The sequence below is a fragment of the Myxocyprinus asiaticus genome, chromosome 2 (genome assembly GCF_019703515.2).
Source record: "Myxocyprinus asiaticus isolate MX2 ecotype Aquarium Trade chromosome 2, UBuf_Myxa_2, whole genome shotgun sequence".
In the NCBI taxonomy this organism is placed as follows: Eukaryota; Metazoa; Chordata; class Actinopteri; order Cypriniformes; family Catostomidae; genus Myxocyprinus; species Myxocyprinus asiaticus.
In genome coordinates, this window is record NC_059345.1 from 2,181,871 (window position 1) to 2,197,843 (window position 15,973).

At 38.2% G+C, this 15,973-nt stretch overlaps 4 protein-coding genes across 4 annotated transcripts; all 4 read right to left on the reverse strand.

The window, feature by feature from the left end:
* Positions 1-971: 971 nt before the first annotated feature.
* LOC127411067 (histone H2B-like) lies at positions 972-1,725 on the reverse strand. Its single transcript, XM_051646424.1, has one exon. It carries the CDS (start codon positions 1,710-1,712, stop codon positions 1,338-1,340), a length of 375 nt encoding a protein of 124 aa, XP_051502384.1. The 5' UTR covers positions 1,713-1,725; the 3' UTR covers positions 972-1,337.
* A 789-nt stretch (positions 1,726-2,514) lies between these two features.
* On the reverse strand, positions 2,515-2,904 carry LOC127411243 (histone H4). Its single transcript, XM_051646663.1, has one exon. It carries the CDS (start codon positions 2,882-2,884, stop codon positions 2,573-2,575), a length of 312 nt encoding a protein of 103 aa, XP_051502623.1. The 5' UTR covers positions 2,885-2,904; the 3' UTR covers positions 2,515-2,572.
* A 2,163-nt stretch (positions 2,905-5,067) lies between these two features.
* On the reverse strand, positions 5,068-5,520 carry LOC127410987 (histone H2A-like). The gene has a single exon (XM_051646295.1). The coding sequence runs from the start codon at positions 5,511-5,513 to the stop codon at positions 5,130-5,132; it is 384 nt and encodes a 127-aa protein (XP_051502255.1). The 5' UTR covers positions 5,514-5,520; the 3' UTR covers positions 5,068-5,129.
* A 3,677-nt stretch (positions 5,521-9,197) lies between these two features.
* Positions 9,198-9,848, reverse strand: LOC127411305 (histone H1-like). The gene has a single exon (XM_051646787.1). The coding sequence runs from the start codon at positions 9,795-9,797 to the stop codon at positions 9,198-9,200; it is 600 nt and encodes a 199-aa protein (XP_051502747.1). The 5' UTR covers positions 9,798-9,848.
* Between the last annotated feature and the right edge of the window lie 6,125 nt (positions 9,849-15,973).

Genomic DNA, 15,973 nt, shown 5'->3' on the forward strand with positions numbered 1-15,973 from the left:
GACCAATGAAAAGCTAGATCATTCACTGATGGGTCGTGTAGATAATGAAAAGTTGAAAACAACGAAATGAGGGTTGTATATATATCCCTGATGCCAATTCGCGAAGGTTCAGAGTGGAAAACCGTGGACTGTGTTTATTTGAGTTTACACTTACACACGGTGTGCAGTTATAGCGTGTTACTGCCATACTGTTGACAAAGAACTCGGCTTTTGGACCCACGAACTGATCCACACCTCTCTGCTTCAGTCACCATCACTGAGGGTATGGAGAACACATGCTCCCGACTGCATTTTTTCATCAAACCCTGTTCAACGGCACATCCGGGGGGCTCGGACATGTTTTTCAAGCCGAGATGAGCCACCCTCCCCGGCTTCACTCACCGTAAGTTAGACCCTGGAGCACACGCACTCCCAATACATTGACAGTCATTTTTTCACAGATTTTTCTTTGCCGTTCACCCAGGGCCTTCTGCCTCAAGCCGAGAGGCACCATCCTCCTCGGCTTCAGTCACCATCACCGAGGGCCTGGAGGAACCGCTCCTCCCGATTGCATTTTTTCATCAAACCCCTTGTTCAACTGCACATCCAGGGGGCACAGACATGTCATTCAAGCCGAGATGAGCCACACTCCCTAACTTCACTCACCGAGAGTTAGACCCTGGAGCATACGTGCTCCCAATGTAGGTGTGTTCCAGGCTTCACTGACGGTGATTGAAGCCAGGGAGAGCGAGGCATCCCGGCTTGAGGCAGTGGCTAAAGACCCTGGGTGAACGGCAGAGCAAAAGATCTGAAAAATGACTAAGTCAATTTACATGTGTATGGGGAAAAATTTAACAGAAGCATCTTTATTGTAAGTGAAAGTTTATTTCCATTTCAACATTTCAAATTATAATGTTCTTTCCACATTGTTTATAAAATGCATAAATATATGTGGAATGCATTATAATATATTCCCAAATAAAAAATATCTTCATGTACATTTTGGTTTGTGTGGTTATTTCTTACATTGAAATATAAACAAATTGTGTGTTTTGAACCACTTTGAGCATTGGTTTACAGAGTTACTACAAGTGGTCTATTGGCGCCTGCAAGTGGAATTTTTTTCTTGGAAGTACACTTACAGTTGCAATCAATACATATATATTTTTCACCACGAGTTGGTGTAAATCTAAAGCACACTTTTATTGTGACAGTTCATCGGATTAATCATATCCGGCTGAAAACAAACTTGGTTTATAGCCTCTTCCTAATCTGCACAGAAACAAGAAACTCTTTAAACGAGAACATGTGTGGCTCTTAAAAGAGCCTTTGGGTTGGTTGAGAAACAGGACGTTATTTTACTTGGAGCTGGTGTATTTGGTGACGGCCTTTGTGCCCTCAGACACGGCGTGTTTGGCCAGTTCACCGGGCAGCAGCAGACGCACGGCGGTCTGGATCTCTCTCGATGTGATGGTGGAGCGCTTGTTGTAGTGAGCGAGACGAGACGCTTCACCGCCGATGCGCTCGAAGATGTCGTTGACGAAAGAGTTCATGATTCCCATCGCCTTGGAAGAGATCCCGGTGTCAGGATGAACCTGTTTCAGGACTTTATACACGTAGATAGCGTAACTCTCCTTCCTGGACTTCCTGCGCTTCTTTCCTCCCTTACCGGCGGTCTTTGTGACGGCCTTCTTGGATCCTTTCTTCGGTGCGGATTTAGCTGGTTCAGGCATGATGATCTGAAGAACAAACTCACAATAATGATTCTTCAACCGCTCATACAAGTATTTATTCCCTCCTCTATGCTAATTCTGTGAGGAGATGATCCGTGTCCTCTGATTGCGTATTTTCATTGGTCAAACCCATTAAATGATTTCATTGGACAGTTGTAAGTTTGACGGGTCGGAAAGAGCCAATCAAAGACTTCCAAATGAAAGTCCCGCCTCTCGCCTCATGTTTGAAAGTTTCCATCCCCCACACGATTACATTTCCTTTCTTTAGTTCTCCCGCTCATTTTTATTTTATTTTGTAGTAATATGAGAAAATAAACAGTTCTTAAGAAATAATTGTTTATAAAGTATTTCAATATTTTTTCTGCGAGTAATACTGTGGTTTATAACCATAAACACACTTTAAACCATTAAACACCATAAACCGTTTTAACACTTTGTTTTAATCTAATTTTATATCTTTTATACTGTCCTGCATTTGATAATATTCTGATCTATTTGTATTTTTCATCTCTTGAATCGCTTTGGTGAGAAATACATTTATATGAACTGTATTATCAGGGACACACTTCATTACAAACAATATAATTATGTGTTTAAAATAATGTGAAACCACGTTTGTGTCCAACAGCAAAATAATATATGATCTAACGGAACAAATTAAGGATAGTTCATGTTTGTTCAAGGAAAAGAGACATTTCATTTTTCCAAAAACTTAGACATTTACAGAAAAGTACAACTTACTCAGTAATTGATTAAAACTACAAGTCATTACAGTAAAAACATTTAACTCTTTATGTGAGATTGTGTGTGGCTCTTAAAAGAGCCGTTGGGTTTGTCGGGTTTCTCCTGAATAAAGTCGTTTATCCTCCGAATCCGTACAGAGTTCGTCCCTGTCGTTTCAGCGCGTACACAACGTCCATGGCAGTGACGGTCTTTCTCTTGGCGTGTTCAGTGTAGGTGACGGCATCACGGATAACGTTCTCCAGAAACACCTTCAACACACCGCGAGTCTCCTCGTAGATCAGACCGGAGATACGCTTGACACCGCCACGGCGAGCGAGACGACGGATTGCGGGTTTGGTGATTCCCTGGATGTTATCACGCAACACTTTGCGGTGACGCTTGGCGCCTCCTTTTCCGAGTCCTTTACCGCCTTTACCTCTTCCAGACATGATAAGAGTTCAACTATCAACTGAATGTGAGGAATGAAGCTGCTGGAGAGGATATTTAAAGATGCTTACAGGACCTAATAGAAACACAGCACTGAAGGAGGAGCCTAAAGCACGTCAGCGCTGACGTACCAAAGATCACAGATTCACTCGAATATATTAGAAATATAAAATGATATTTCTAAATATTACCTCTTAGTTTAATTATTATATTTTATTGTATAAATCATTATATTTTACAGCTGCCTAACAGAACCTGATAGAAACCATAAAAGAACAAAACAGCAAATCTCATCATAAAACCAGTAATAATAAAAACTAGAAATGTTCTCGTGTAGTGTAATTGAACACTCCATTCAGTTTCACTCAGGCGAGCTTTTCTATTTTCATAAGGTTGCTCTGAAGTTGTACTTTATTGCTGGTCATTGAATTCTAACAATACTAATTGAATACTAATGCTGTAACCAGCCTGTTGTTGATTGTCAGTAACAAGAGTTGTCCTATTGGGGGCCAACAAATGACATTTTTTCTTTCTTTTGAAAGGCATGGGAAAAGGTTCACCCACTGGACCGAGGAGGCAAGATGCCTGACCAAAGGGACACTACGACCTCTTTACAGGGGTTTTCCAGGACTAACTCATGACTTGACGCAACATGTTTTTGCCTAGAGGAACTGAATGTCGTCCAACCAGATGCTGGTGGACTTCATTGTGGCAACAAGAGGAACAGATAGCCACATTCATACATCAAGAATGCGTTTTAAATTTTGTTTCTTTTTTACTGCATTTCATACCAATAGCTTGTCTAGTAAATAAACTAGTTACAGAGACATACATGGAAATGTTTTCAATGTCATTCTCAATTTTCTCTGCACACAGTCCATCATCAGAGACCAACAGATATCAAAGTGGCTTGACACTTTTTCCAAGCGTTCCACCAAGACAGTACCTGTGCAGAGAAGATCAGGAGCAAATTGATGCAATTCACTCTCACCTGACTTCAATTCTGGACAGCACAGTGACAAGATCAAATTAATTACGGATGTCCTTTTTCCAGAGGTAGGTCTCATGGGTTAGCTGTGCTCTGCATGGTGTCAGATTCACATTGTTTTTAATAAGTCAAATAGTTTATCCATAATGTGAGATCATTGCTCTAAAAACAATTGTCTTTGTGGTTAATATAGAAAAGACACTTTTGATTTTGTTGGAAATCTAAGCATGCAAAATGACACTTGGCTTATTTGGGGTGTGATCAGTCTCAGTTCTTTCTCTGGTAGTCCATCATCTGTGCTCTTGCTTTTGCGGAAAGAGGAGAAATTTCCGTAAGGACCTGTCATTGACATAAGGTACTGTAAGGATCCTATAAATGGTCAAACATGACATCCTGCCATTATTTACAAATAACCATTTTCTCTACAACTATCCAACTTTTGCTTTTTTTTTATCAGTGAGCGGGAGCATTTTGACAGGCAGATTGAACAACAGATAAAGAAGAGTGGCGAGCCATATGGGAATCATCAACTGGAGTCATCCTAGCGTCTGGTGGTTTGACTTTCATGACTTTGCACCTCAGCATCTAGCGTCTGGCAAGAGGACAACACTTCTGCAGTTCATGTTGTTAATAAAGGGTGTTAATAAATAAATTGTTGGCTAAATGGCCCTTGGAATTTGAGAAAGGGGTGAATAGTGTTTGTCTTCATAAAATGCTATGTAGGATACTGTTCTGTAGCGGTATGACAACCAATAGTGAGTACTACAGCAGATATTTCATCGATGGTGTATATGATTACACTGTATGTCTGATGGGCTAAATATGGTTAATATCTGAATGTAACTATATCTAAAGTCACAATAACATATATCACTCAGTTGCACTGTCTCCTGTAGGCTATGTATGAAGACCAACAGTGAATATTTACAGATATTTTAATCCAGATCATTACGGTGTCTGATATCTTAATGTAACGTCTATATTTAAATTCACAAAACCACTCAATTAATCAACGTCTATGGACTGGACGGTTATTAATGTAAAAGTTTCGAGCGTCGATTTTACATTATTTCGCCGTATATCCTCCCCCTATAGGACGCATCAGGAACAGCAGGGGCGTAAAAGTGCCTGTGCTCCAGGTCTGCAGTCTACCCTTACTCAATATTTTTCACATTTAAGAAAAAGATCACTCTCTTATAGTTGAAGTGTGTGGCTCTTAAAAGAGCCTTTGTGTTTCAGTGAATCAGACTTTAGTCCGTTTATTTCTTGGCGGGTTTCTCGGTCTTCTTGGGCAGCAGCACAGCCTGGATGTTGGGCAGCACACCACCCTGAGCGATGGTCACTCCACCCAAGAGTTTGTTCAACTCTTCATCGTTCCGCACTGCCAGCTGCAGGTGACGGGGAATGATACGAGTCTTCTTGTTGTCCCGAGCGGCGTTTCCGGCCAACTCCAGGATTTCAGCGGTGAGATACTCGAGCACAGCGGCCAGATAAACAGGAGCACCGGCACCAACGCGCTCTGCGTAGTTTCCTTTGCGGAGCAGTCTGTGTACACGACCGACGGGGAACTGCAGTCCTGCCCTGGATGAACGAGTTTTAGCCTTTGCACGAGCTTTACCGCCGGTTTTACCTCTGCCGCTCATTTTCAATATGTAGTTCAACCTGCAATTGTACAGAGAGAAATAATGTGTCGTCATGTTCCCGTTTACAGTATTTATAAGAGTCTGGCAGACGCCTATTGGCTAGAGTCTGAAAACATTCTAACCAATCACTGCTCTTCCCTCCAAACTCCAAACCACTCCCTCTCTCTCTGTTGATGAATGTGTTCAAGAGGGAGTTTCAACTCTTTTAAAAGTTTAGAAAAATAATGTAAAAGACAGAAACAAACAACTGTTGTATAATTATTATTATTTTGTATATATCTGAGCACAAAAATTAAAGGAAAAAATATTAGTGGGGGAAAAAAAGCCCATGAGGTTTTATATAAATGACTTTAGCACAAATCAAGGTTTGAATTAAACAATGAAATTATTATTATTATTATTATTATTATTATTATTATATTTAAATAAATGTAGATCCTTGAAGGTGGTTAATTTCATACACATTACGAATCTGAATCTTCTGAAAAAGTGGACGAGAGCTTGTTTGAAAATAAAATCAAACTATTCTAGAAAATCAGGTTTGGAAAAGGTACAAACGGGAGATTTTATTTTTATATGTGCAAACACAAATGATATTACAGTATGACAAATAAAGGTATTTTAAAATAGTGTGGCGCAGAGGCCAGTTGTTCCTCACTATGTGTGTGTGCTTTTCTCCTTTCCCTTATTTTTTTCTTGTGATGTCAGTCATTCTTTGGTTACCTGTTGATTGGGGGGAGGTGTCAGGATGGGAGTAATTAGGGATTATTACAAGTGGTGCTCACTGCAGAGTCAAATGTGTGGAGCTTGACCTAGTCTGTGCACATAATCTTACTGCTGACAGTGGTGCTGTTGGGTATGGAGGTGCTGGCGCTGCTGGTGCTGTGGGTGGAGGCTGTCTGGATGGTGTATTTTTACAGGTTGTCAAATGTTTAATCAGAGCATCCCTTCTGATTATTTTTGACGTGCAATAGCAGAAGTGAAAATGTGGTGTTTGTCTGCAGCCTAGACTGCACTTGATGATGACAACATCTAAAATGTCTTGTCTTGTTTACAATACTGTTTTATACAGTGCAGTGCCCCTGTAGAGGTCTTGGGGTGATGTGCCTTGCTCAAAAGCACAACAACATTAAAATCCATCTTGGATTTATTACCAGACACCCACCGATCACTAGGGCCAGTGTGAGGGAAGGTTTTGTTATTTCCAAGCAGTAACACACCTGATTCTACTAATTAAAGCCCTGATCAGAGACTTTTAGCTGATCAGTCAAATTAGGTGCGTTACTACTCGGCTGGAACAGATGCCTGAACCCTACACCAGCCCTCGCAGGGTGATTGCCTACCCCGGTCTAATGAGTATTTATATAGTTGTCCTTGTTTATGAATTTAACAATGATCAAAACTAACTGACATATAATAAGACAGAGATCGAGATAAAAGAGAGAAAGGGAAAAAAGCAACATACAAGATAAAATAAATGTTCTTCAGATAATTAGCATATAACTGTGGTGCTAGGGAATATGAATCATTTGTTGAGCAATCTACATATTGGCAAACTGCATACAGTATATAGTGATTCAAAGTTTGTGAACCCCATTTGGAAATCTGTTTTTCATTTACTTTATTATTATATCTTCATTTATGCTACATTTTCTGATAAAACAAGACATGATTAACAAAAAAAGACACATAGTTTGAATATATTTGGATTATTTACTTAATACATTAAATATCCTTGTGTGCAGAAGTATGTGAACCTTTGGGATTCGGAGTTCCCAAAGGTTTCACAATACGAGGAAATGTAAATGACTTATATTTTTTTATTTTCATATTCTAGGGAGAAATGACCAGGGCCAAAACATGTGAAAAACAGAAGGGTTCATAAACTTTCAAACATCATTGTGTGTGACACACACACACACACACACACACACACACACACACACACACAGAATAATTGAACTGTATAAAGGACTTAAAATAATTTACACACATACCTTCCAGTTGAACTGCAATCCGTTTGTGATTTGCAACATGATTTTGTACCTCATGTAAATGGTTATACGCCATTTTACAGTATTCAAAGTGGTACTCTTTGCAGCACACTGTGCATGTCTCTATAGAGAGAAGGGGATCATGTCTTTGCTTCAGTATTGTCTGATGCATCTGTCCAGGTTAAACAAACAAACACACACCATTTAAACATCTGTCAGCAAATAAATAAAAAATCAATCAATCAATAAATAAAAGCTATGATGATTTCGCATAATACACACACACTGACTACACTTGTTAATGGTTGCCATAGGCAACGTCCACCTGTGTAGCGCACTGTTTGATAGGGAATGGGATGGATGCTAGCTAGCTCATTTAATGAGCTATCAATAGTATGAATCGGTTGTTATAGACAGTGTTAACCTTAGCTGAGACTAAACTTAAAATGTTTTGCCGAAACACAAATTATCATTTCATGGACTCAAAAATAACTAACATTAACATTCATGTCAAGATAGCGAAATATGTCTATGGAAACATTGTACACACGTCTCAAAGTTCAGTCTATCTTTAAAGTTCAGTTTTATGTACTGCCAATACGTCAAATCTTCTGTCCACCAACTTCAACAGTATTGCTCGCTGAACTAGTGCTACCAAGTTGAATAGGGGTGTGGCCGGCAGAGATGGGTGGATCGATACTAAAGTATTGATACTTCCGATACTGATGTGCTATCAAGAATATCGATGGTGAATTCAATTTAATAAAGGTATCGGTATTGGTATCGGATCGAAAAGAAAATAAGTGGTATCGCCCGTCCCTAGCGGCTGGACCTAGAGGAGGAGCTGGACTAAATGAAGCTCCACCCTTTGGCTCTGCAGTGAGAAGCCTCTCGATTATTATAGGACAGCGTTAAGAATTGGACGGGGAGACAGTTGGGTTGGAGGAAAGAAAAAGTGGGGTTCAGTTTTGAGTTGAATATGGCTGAGAGTCAGAAAGCTTGCAAAGTTTACTGTTTTTCAGGAAGTTAGGACACCTCCTGATACCCATGTTTTAGGTTGTACACATTATAGGCAATAAATACTGCCCGTTGGGTGCTTTTGAACTGGACCATTACCTCCTGTCTTCTTCTGGAGAGAGTCACAATGTTAAAATATGATTTTATTTGAATGTTCAAAGTAACAATGACTTAATTATTCTGGCACTAATATTCTAAGACATTTTCGATTAAATCAGCTCAATAGGAAAAAAAAAAAATATATATATATATATATATAATCAATAAATATTCCAAGAATGGGCTAATATTGAGAGATAATTTGTTAGCTTAAAAATATTGATGAATATTAGGAAGTTCAACAATAATAGTATATGTGATAAGAAGGACACAAATGTAAGTATATATTAGATATTCCTCATTGGTATAAAGACTTAAAGACATAATCAATTCATCATAATTGAATCATTTGTATAAAATGTTGTCAATTAATTGCACTGACCTTGATTTTAAACTTCTTTTTATATTATAATAAACAAACAGAGAAGTGATCGACTATTCTCACAACAATGCAGGATAGTATTTATGAAAAACAATAAATCCGAACAATAAATAAAGTATTGCTCTTTTATATGAATTAGTGTGTGGCTCTTAAAAGAGCCGTTTTAGGGAAGAAACTCTGTAATGAGTCTATTTACTTCTTTTTGGGGGCTGCCTTTTTAGGTTTGGCTGCTTTAGTCTTTGCCATTTTGAGTTTGGCAGCTTTGGTCTTTTTGGGACTCTTTGCTGCTTTCTTGGGGGTTGCTGACTTTGTCTTCTTGGGGCTCTTCGATGCCTTCTTGGGGCTCTTCGGTGCCTTCTTAGCGGCTGCGGGTTTCTTCACCTTCTTGGGGGATTTCTTAGCGGCGGGTTTCTTTGTCGCGGCACTCTTGGGCTTCTTGGCAGCAGCGGGTTTCTTGACTTTAGGAGCGGCTTTCTTCACGGGTTTCTTCTTGCTCTCGGCTTGATTCTTGTTGATCTTGAATGAGCCGGAGGCGCCGGTTCCTTTGGTCTGGATCAGAGTCCCTTTAGTCACCAGACTCTTGATGGCGAGTTTGACGCGGGAGTTCTTCTTCTCCACATCGTATCCACCGGCGGCGAGAGCTTTCTTCAGGGCGGCGAGAGACACGCCGCTCCTCTCCTTGGATGCGGACACAGCTTTGACGATGAGATCACCGACGCTTGGACCCGTTTTCTTGGGTTTAGCTGCAGATTTCTTCTTGGGCGATTTGACAGCTGGAGCGGTTTCTGCCATCTCTCTGATCGGATCTGTAACCTCACACACAAACACTGTCTGAGTTCAGTAATGAACAGCTGCTGAGCGGCGCTGCGCTCTTGAAACACACATGAGAACCATATAGACTCAACCCGCTCGACTCAGTGCTTGTGTGTCTCCGAGAGACGCTCCAGATTGTGTTTTCTCCTCTCACATTTAGAGAAAAACTGGAGTGGTGAAATAGTTTAATGGAGTAAAAACATTGTGAACACTGAGCAGGACTACTGTGCTTTATTTGAAGACAAAAACACGCGACAAGGAAACGTTTAGTTTAGCACAATCACATCAAATCCACGGCGAGCATCAGTCACCGGTAACAGCTGCGTGTGAATTTGTTGTGATTTTTATGTAGAAATGTTTAATAAAAGTTGAACGTGTCCTCTGAGTATTCAACACACACTTTGACAATAACTTTAATGAAATGATCATCATTGAGGGACTTGTGGACTGTTTCATACAGTAGTTGTTTTGGGCATCTTGAAGCACACACTCAAATCAGAGACAAAAGATCAAATCATTGTGCTGATAATATCATCCACATCTAAATGAGATAATTATTAACAATCATTGTTCAGTGCTCAATCAAATATAATGAAATAACAGTTTAAGTTGGAGATGGCTGAATATGTAATGTTTTTAATTCCTGCTGGTGAATGACAAACCGAATTTACTTTTAATCATGTGAAAAATATGTATGATAGATATGAGCAATACATACTAGTTAAAAATGCAAATATTGATGTAAGAAATTGATTACTAATGAAAATGCTCATATTTGATGTCAAAGATGACATTATTAGGCCTATATAAGGAAATATCCATTCTTGAAATAAAAACGCTGATTCATAACAATTGAATATCACAATGATCTGTCATTCATTCACCCATATTAAAAACACAATTACAGGAATCTGTTTTTCTTTTTTTTTTTTTACTATTAAGAAGTTCATTGCTAATATTTTCAATGAATTACAAAGTTACTAGTACAAATGTACATTCCTGAAATCAACAATTGAATTACAACTGAAATCGGGTCTCTTGGACTATAACCTGTCCTTTTTATCAGATGAGATCAAAGGCAATTGAGAAATGAAAAAGATGGTACATATATATATTTATATATATATATTTGATTGAATGTGTTTTGATTCTGGGTTATTTGCATTTCTGTCCAAGAAGACTGATTTAATGGGCTGAGAATGTTACCAGTGTTCATTAGTTGTGTCTCAATCGATAAAACTACATGATACACTGTATTTAAGGTTCTGAATACAAAATACTGTGCTATTCATTGACAGTCTTGGGAAACGTTACCAAAAGAAGAGTTCCTTAAGAAAATAAAGAACCCTGGAGTCCCGTCTCACGCTCTTTACACAAACGACTAAGACAGTGATCAAAGAAATCATTTGTTTATTTACACAAAGGAAAATGGGAGCAAAGAAACTTCAGAAAAATAAAAAGGCCAAAATAAACAGACTGAATGGGAAACTCTTACCTGTATTTAAAACAAAAATGAAATAATCAATAAAGTCTGACCTCCCTCACTGGCCACACACAAAAAAATAAAATAGCACCCACTTCCTGTAATGTTGGGTACTGGGAGAGGAGTCACAGGAGTAACTTAAATATGTAATAATTGACACTGGAGTGGATGATATCAAACAAGGAATCGATAAGACATTGCAATACAAGAACTCACAAGGAATGAACAAAACAGGAGGGTATTTATACAAAAAGAACTAATGATGAAATGGTAGACAGGTGAGGATGAGGAACAGATGGAAGTGATGAGGGCAGTGCACTATGGGAGATGTAGTCCAAGGGAACAATTCAAAATAAGAGTCCTAGGTAAACATGTGGGAGACAGACTGTGACATTTCATGTGGTGGCTCAGCGGTTAAGGCTCTGGGTTACTGATCAGAAGGTTAGGGGTTCAAGCACCGCCAAGATGCCACTGTTGGGGCCCTTGAGCAAGGCCCTTGGCCCTATCTGCTCCAGGGGCACCGTATCATGGCTGACCCTGCACTCTGACCCCAGCTTAGCTGGGATATGTGAAAAAAAGAATTTCACTGTATATGTGCAAATGTATAATGTGTGATAAATAAAGATAAATATTATTAATTATTAATTATAATTAATCAAGGCAGAGCTGAAGGGACAAGGGACCCCGAAGAAGCCGATTGGCTGAAGGACCATGGTGGAGCCAAAGGGACATAGAGCCGAGGTGGGACAGAGGGAACGAAGGGCCAAGGCAGAGTCCAGGGCTCGGAGGGTCTAGGCAGAGTCGGAGGGTTTGAGGTTCCCCTTGACCATGGTTTCGCAAGGGGCGAAGGTCGAGCCGGTAACGTGGGACGAGCCGGCTGACCAGGAGGAGGTGGAAGTGTCCTGAGTGGAGCCAGTGGAGGAGGTAGGACCAGGGTACTGGACGGAACCAGGGTGTCCATTATGCTGGCTGGAACCAGCGGAGGATGAAGGGTAGTCAGGGTGGGGAGCAAGTCTATTAACTTGGGAGAGCTGGCTCTGGGATGGTCGAGGCTACTGGCTCTGGGACGGTCGAGGCTACAGTCATGGGCGCTGGCTCGTTAACCGTGGCAGGCGTGGGCGCTGGCTCATTAACCGTGGCAGGCTTCGATGGGTGAGCCGTGGGAGGCTTCAGAGCGTCCTCTGTGAGGGGAGATCCAAGGTCCTCATCCACCACACCCACAATGAAAGGTGAGCCACTAACTTGTATGGCCACCTCCACGAACTCGAGTAGTGTCCAGTGAGGATCCGCCGCAGGCATTAGCTCCTTTAGTGCACTATTAAGGCCAGTCCTGAAGAAAAAAAAAAAGTGGTCATTAAAGTACACTAAATTCGCCAGCTGTAAAAACTCACGGACGTGATCCTCAACTGGACGGTCCCCTTGCTCGAGGAGGAGAAGCTTGATGCCAGCGGGTATATCCATCTTGTTTGGTGAGTTCTTCTGTAACATTGGGTACCGGGAGAGGAAGAGAGTAATCGCAGAAGTAACTTAAACTATTTAATAATTGATGACACTTCCAACTGTTTATTTCCTATTTCTGGTAATCCCTTCATATCCCACTCCCTTTCATTTATATATATATATATCTTCTTTCAGTTCAATTCTTTCTGCATCAAGTTATTTTTTAAATTTTTTTTTTTATTATTATTATATATTTATTTTATTTTATTTTGTATTATAATTTAATTAGCACATGCTCCCTTTACATTGACATACCTCACATTTCTCTGTATCTGTTTTATTCATGAAAACTAGTGCATTATTTAATTGTGTCATAACCGTGGTCTATTGAAGATTCAATCATTTCTTATATGTCTTTATCTGAAGGGTTTAATTTTGATCTTTGAATTGTGTACCTTGTTTTACCTGTATCCCAACTCTTTTGCCAATGTTTATGTAGATTGCATTTAATTAGGGATTTCCCTTCATTTTTTCCAAAAGAAATCTCTATTTTTTTCATTCAATTTCAAAGATTATTTTGCTAGTTTATCTGCTTTAATCCCCATATGTGCAGGTATACATCACAATTTAACATCAATTCCAAGTTGTTGTAATTTAAAGGTGTTGTGTATATTTCTATTAAAACATTTGCTCTAGTTGTTTTAATGAATAATACTGTAAAAAGCTGCTGCTGAATCTGAATATATCAACACTGTGTGGTTTAACCTCCTCCACCCATTGTAAGCTCAGAGTTACTGCCACTAATTCTGCTGTGTATCGCTACATTGTTAGTAATTATTTTATTAATGTTTTATTCAATTCTCGGTTTAAAATACTCACTCCAACATGACCAGTTTCTGGGTCTTTTGAACCATCTGTGAATATTGTCAAGTAGTTGTAATAGTATCTTTTGATATATTCTTGCACCAAATGACAAATATTGTCATTTCCATTCTCTTTTCTTTTTTTCTTTTCTGTTATTTCGAAATTTACCTTTGGTTCAGACAGGGGCGTCGCTAGACATCTGTGACATCCGGGGCTTAGCCCACAGAGAATATAAAAATATAAAAATAAGAAGAATCCTTCCTTCCATGACTTAAAAAATGACCACCCTACCTGTCAAATAACAGTTAGGGCCTATATTAAGCAGACAACACTGACACCTGTTCAGAACTTTATATGAGCAAACGTCAATAAATTGATCAAACACGTTTTATATATAAATTGCGTGTCAAAGCGAAAATTACAACTTGTCGGCTCATTTATTCATTGTGCAGAAACTAACGCAAACAATAAAATCAAAGTAATTTAACAATTACATTTGCAATTGTCATTTATTATTATCATATTTTGAGAATAAAGTAAAAATGACAAGAATAAAGTCACAGCATTATGAGATTAAAGTCGTAATATTTTGAGGAAAAATGGAAAGGAAAGTAAAATCAAAGTGATGTGGTGGACAACAGCAAAGTGGAGAATCTGGGTCGGAACATACAACACCACCAACCAGGCAGATAACTTGGCTATGCAACCAAACTGAATTTGTGGGAAGTTTTTGGGAGCTCTATGTTCATGAATGAGGTGTGCATTAGTACAGGAGTTTTCAACATGTGGGTGTCTGTCAAGGGAGGCACAAGATATAGGCTCACACTCAAGTGAAGCTAAAAATAATTGGAACTGCTGTGAATTATATAGGCCCGTTTCAAGACATTGTACATGGTAACATGGGCTGATAATATCCTCCACATCTAAATGGCATAATTATTATTATTATTATTATTATTTTAATATATTTTCTTGAGAATGGAACAGTTTTTGCTAGAGATCGCTGAAGACGTTATTTTCTTAATTTCTGATGGTGTATGGCAATTGACTTTTAATCAGTGCAGAATATGAATGATACACATCATCAATTTATTTTGCACTACACTGTAAATGTTCTTTGTAATTTTAACGGTAAACGACTGTAAAAATGCTACATTAAAAAGAAAAAAATGTTAACGTGGTTAACGTTACCTTAAAATATACAGTAAAAAAAAAAAATATATTTAAAACGTCAATACATGCAGTTTTACGGTAAGATTTTGTAAATATACACTACAGGTCAAAAGTTTTGAAACACTCATTCTTTATTATGTTTTTATTTTTTCCACATTTTAGAATAATAGAGAATAATTTAGAATAAAGTCCTCAAAACTATGGAATAACATAAATGGAACTATGGGAATTATGTTGTGACTAAACAAAATCCAAAATAAATCAAAACTGTGTTATATTTGAGCATCTTCAAAGTAGTCACCCTTTGTCTAGAATTTGCAGACATGTACTCTTGACATTTTCTCAACCAACTTCTTGAGGTATCACCCTGGGATGCTTTTTAAACAGTATTGAAGGAGTTCCCATCTATGTTGGGCACTTATTGGCTGCTTTTCTTTATTATTTGATCCAAGTCATCAATTAAAAAAAAAAATATATATATATATTTTTTTTTTTTTTTAATTAACTTTTTGTTTTATAATGAAATAAATTAATATGGTGGCACAATTATATTTTTGTCTATAAAACTAATTTCAAACATTTAAGCATACGCCTTCAGATCAAAAGATTTTTAAGATCATCAAACATTTCAGTCAAGTGTTTCAAAACTTTTGACCGGTAGTGTATATATATATATATATATATTTTATGTAAAAGTATGATTTTCTGTATAATTAACAGTAAAAATTGATATTATGTTTAACAAGAGAGTACATGTACTTGTACGGTAAATTATTGTTAAAATTATGGTAAAAAACAATAATCGGGCATTCCCAGAATTCCCTACGTGACCCAGTTCATTTCATTATATTTTATGGGAATAGTTATGTTTCTTATTTTTAATATCAGTTATGTACATTGGTGTGTTCTGTGTTATATTTAATGTAGTTTAGTTCATGTTTACTTCATTATATTAATTTCACGTGTTACCCTGATGGTGTTTAGTGTTTGTGTGTCTCTACATGTTTATTGGTCATTGCCTCTATTGATGAACTTCATGTCATCATTTGCCCTTCTGTAATTACTACAGTGATTAACAATATATTATAAAGTGAAAAGTTGATTTTTACAGTTTCTGAAGGTTAATATATCAAGTTTATTATTTAATAATATAAACGATGGTAATGCACCGTAAAATATACAGGCATCAAAATTA